General features: G+C 34.7%; 1 protein-coding gene across 1 annotated transcript; it reads left to right on the top strand.

The window, feature by feature from the left end:
• Positions 1-2027: 2027 nt before the first annotated feature.
• On the top strand, positions 2028-2840 carry LOC131613078 (albumin-1-like). Its single transcript, XM_058884791.1, has 2 exons — positions 2028-2120; positions 2281-2840. The coding sequence occupies exons 1-2, from the start codon at positions 2081-2083 to the stop codon at positions 2679-2681; spliced, it is 441 nt and encodes a 146-aa protein (XP_058740774.1). The 5' UTR covers positions 2028-2080; the 3' UTR covers positions 2682-2840.
• The last annotated feature ends 1106 nt before the right edge of the window (positions 2841-3946 follow it).

The raw sequence follows: 3946 nt of genomic DNA, 5'->3' as shown, positions 1-3946 counted from the left end.
CGTCCATCACTTTGCCATCCGCAGTTTTCTCGTCGATGCAAATGAAGGAGCCCCATATCTCTGCCATCTTCACGAAGAAGTCTGGGTGCCAAGCCAAAGCCGGAATTCCATAAATCCTCAACCACACCTCCCTGTATTCATCCACCATACCTATCTCCCACCTTTTGATTTCACTAAACCATGCATTCCACCAGTTTACTTCTGTTCCCAAAAAATCTTCAATGTACCCTGCCTCCAATTCTTCCAACAGACATAAATTGCCCCCAAGAGGACTGACTTTAACAGCGTGAATACCCTCCATTTCCATGTGAACCTGAATATTGTAAGCTGCTCCTGGAATCAGCGTGGTTCCTACAAATGCCTTCTTGAGTCTCTGCCTTCTCTCCTCATTTGAATGAAACACCAGATTCGGAGTAAAGCCAATCTCCTTGCCAGAAGACTCGGCATTTCCCGCAACCACTTTCGCAAACGACCTCGAATCCCTAATCGCGACCGCCGGATCTCTGAAAGCCCCTTTAGGTTGAACAGAACCAAAGCCCCTTACACCCTTAACCCCCTTCTCCTTCACGCCTCTTTGGAATCGAGGAAGATTAACGTGGATCTTCTTCCCAGATATCAAAATGTTATCCAACCTTACCGCCATCATCCTCCCATCCTCCACCTCAAGAAATCGGGCAAAACCGAATCGTTTTCCTATATTGTTCCTTCTCGGAGCCACCGCTACCTCCACCACGTTCCCCACGCAGCCGAAAAGTTCAAACAGATCTCTGGCTGAATGTGAATCCGGGAACTCAGATACATAGAAAGAAATCGCCTCCGTCGTCTTCTTCTCTTCGCTGACCTTTACATTTGAAAATCTTCCTCCCCATGGAAATACGTCCCACCCCGCACTCTTTCCTCCTCCGCTCCGTTTGTGTATCACCCTCCTCCAGCCACCGTAGTCCTTGTTGTTAACGCCGTCGACCATGAGAAGCAAGAACGGGACCCTAACTCTCTCCTAGAGAGACGTTAGAGCTTTCGAAGAGAGAGAAAATGACTTGAAATATATGTTCTTTATTAGATTTATAGCTTTTTGAGTGGGTTTTGATCAAGTCTCTCCACCTTTTTGTGTAGCTTTTTATCTTATCAATATATGGCCCCTTATTAAAAAAATTAATACACAAGAATAATTATGTTTTTAAAATGGTATAAAAAATTTATTGATAATATTTTAATACTTTTTATTTTCCAATTTCTTTTTAATAAGTAACACTTAATAATTTTTTTAGTTTTTATAGTCTTTTATATTTTTAATAGACTAGGTAGATAGGTCCAAATTTTTAATATGTTTTGTTATACAAGATTCATTTTCATTCATCAAAATGACAACAAAAGAATTGAAAATGGTTTTTACTTAAGTTTTTTTTTATTGTAATGTGTACCAGAGTGATTGGAGAAGAAATAAGAAAAGTAAATAAGCAATATTTTGATTAAATGAAACCCTTTATCATAATTTTATTAATTTAAAGCAAAATCAGACCCAACCTTAGAAATACTTTAAATTGTCAATTTTTTAATTTTTGATCAATTTTTTTATTTAAATCTCGATTCTTTTGCATGTCGGTCTTTAGGTCCAAATAAATTGGTTATGATTTCGGTTTTCGGTCTAACTGATCAATCGGCGTCCGATTCGATTTTGATTACCGTGAAACTTACATAATATTATTTTTATTTCTTGCTATATATTTTTTGGTGTATTTTAATTATTATTAATATAAAGTGAGAGATCTAATTAAATGATAAAAGTTAAAATTTTAAGATTAATGAAAAGGTTAAGATTAATTTTTTTTTACCGATACCCGACAAGGTAAGATAGAATCGTATAACAATGTAAGAATAAGTATGATGGATTCTACAGAAAAAAGATACTTTGTTAAATACTAAACAACGCCATCAGTCCACCATAGATAGGGACATTATTGTCTTTAGGATTCTCATGCTTCTATAAATTGTTGCATTCAAAGAATCATAATGCAACACAAAGCTAAGCTCATAGTTAAAAAAAATAATACTGCTGTAGCTTATTTCTTTTGATCCAACTATGGCTTATGTTAAGCTTGTTCCTTTGGTTGTCACATTTTGTATGTATATTGGACATCTTTCTCACCAATATTTATAAATACCATGCATTTTAACTTGTGTTTTATAACTTATCATGAAAAATTGAACAATATCTGCTCTATATTTTTATTTACTATATCATTAAGTCCTAACTATTTTTACACACCTTATCTTTTGAAGTAATGTTTTCGATGAAGAACGTAGAAGCGGATTGTTCGGGTGTATGTTCGCCATTTCAGATTCCACCATGCGGCTATCCAGATGATTGTCGGTGTATTCCATGGGGACTATTTGTGGGTCAGTGTATCTATCCAATTCATTCTAAACCAATTGTAAAGATGGTTGAAGAACACCCCTACTTATGTCAATCTCATGGCGATTGTGTTAAGAAGAGCAATGGAAACTTCTGCGGTAGTTATCCTAATTCTAAAATCCCATATGGGTGGTGTTTTTCCTCCAAAACTAAGGCTGAACACTTTTTCACTATTGGCTCTAAGCTTGCAGTAAAAGAGCTCTTCAATATTAGCTCTAACTCTAAAGCAAAAGACTTTCTGAAGATGGCTGTGGAAATTTCCACTTAAATGTCCAACAAAAAAGATCATGCATATACTATTTTGAATAATCAGTCTTTGTTTCCAACTCATCAATTGGATTTCTTAGATATCCATATCAAATAAAATAAATGATGTATGTGCATGGGTGTGCTATGTAATATATATGTTTGTAATATATATGCTGTTACTTTGCAAATAATATTTTATTTCACTATCATTTGTTGTTCTCTATTCCTTCATTCTTTTTAATAGCAAATAGAATATATTTAAAAAGAGATAAACTCACAATAAAAACATCCACACCTAGATAAACAATCAGCGGTTATTTGGTTAACAACAATGTGGAGTTTATGGTTGATGTGCAATGAGATTATCTTCAAAGGAGCAGTGTGCAATTTTGATAATTGTACGACGACTATTGTTACTAAATCGTGGCATTGGTAACTTTCTTTTTGTATTTTAGCGGATGGTTGTAATTTCTCTATTTGGAATACTCTTCTTCTTCTTCTTCTTTATTTTAAGAAGTAAGTGGGTCTTGCGTTTGTATTTCGGGTGGAGTATCTCTTATACTTCTATCTAATAGATTTGTCTATTAAAAAACAACAATTAACTTCCAATTGATTCGATTGTAAATAAATAAATATTTTTTTTATATATAAGAATACACATAATTATGTGCTAATATAGACCTCAATTAACTTCCTGTCATAATTTTGTAGGTGATTTGTATTGAACTCTTGCATCTTCACGGATTAACTTTAATTAAAACTCTATCATCTACTTGCACATATAAGGGATCGAGTGTTTGGTTTATTTGAAGGAAAATTCTTTGCCCACCTCCCAACCTTCTAGGTCACCTCTGGTGAAAAACCACATATACCCCTGACTTCGGAAATGCATTTCCGAAATGCAAGAAAAAGGTGTTTTCGGAGATGCATCTCCGAAAGCGCCTTTTTTTTTTAAATTTGACTTATTTTGGAAATGCATTTCCGAAAACACCATTTCGGAAATTCATTTCCGAAATATTGCGCGTTTTGCAGATTAAGCAAAACAGCCCCCCTCCCTCATTCATTTACCCTAATTCAACATCAAACACAACCCCAGAGAAATTTTGTGCAAACACTTCCAATGCTACATCAAAGGATCCAATAAGCTTCCTATACTACATTCAAAAGCCCTCCAATCTCATCAATCGGTAAGTATTTTGAGTTTTAGATCTATGATTAAAATTCATATTAGGGTGTTTACAAATAGCAAAAAATGTATTAGGTTAGGTTGGTACTGATATTTAG

Source organism: Vicia villosa, linkage group LG6, assembly GCF_029867415.1.
Source record: "Vicia villosa cultivar HV-30 ecotype Madison, WI linkage group LG6, Vvil1.0, whole genome shotgun sequence".
NCBI classification, from domain to species: Eukaryota; Viridiplantae; Streptophyta; class Magnoliopsida; order Fabales; family Fabaceae; genus Vicia; species Vicia villosa.
Note: the sequence above shows the minus strand (reverse complement) of the source record. Positions and strands in the feature narration are given on the sequence as shown.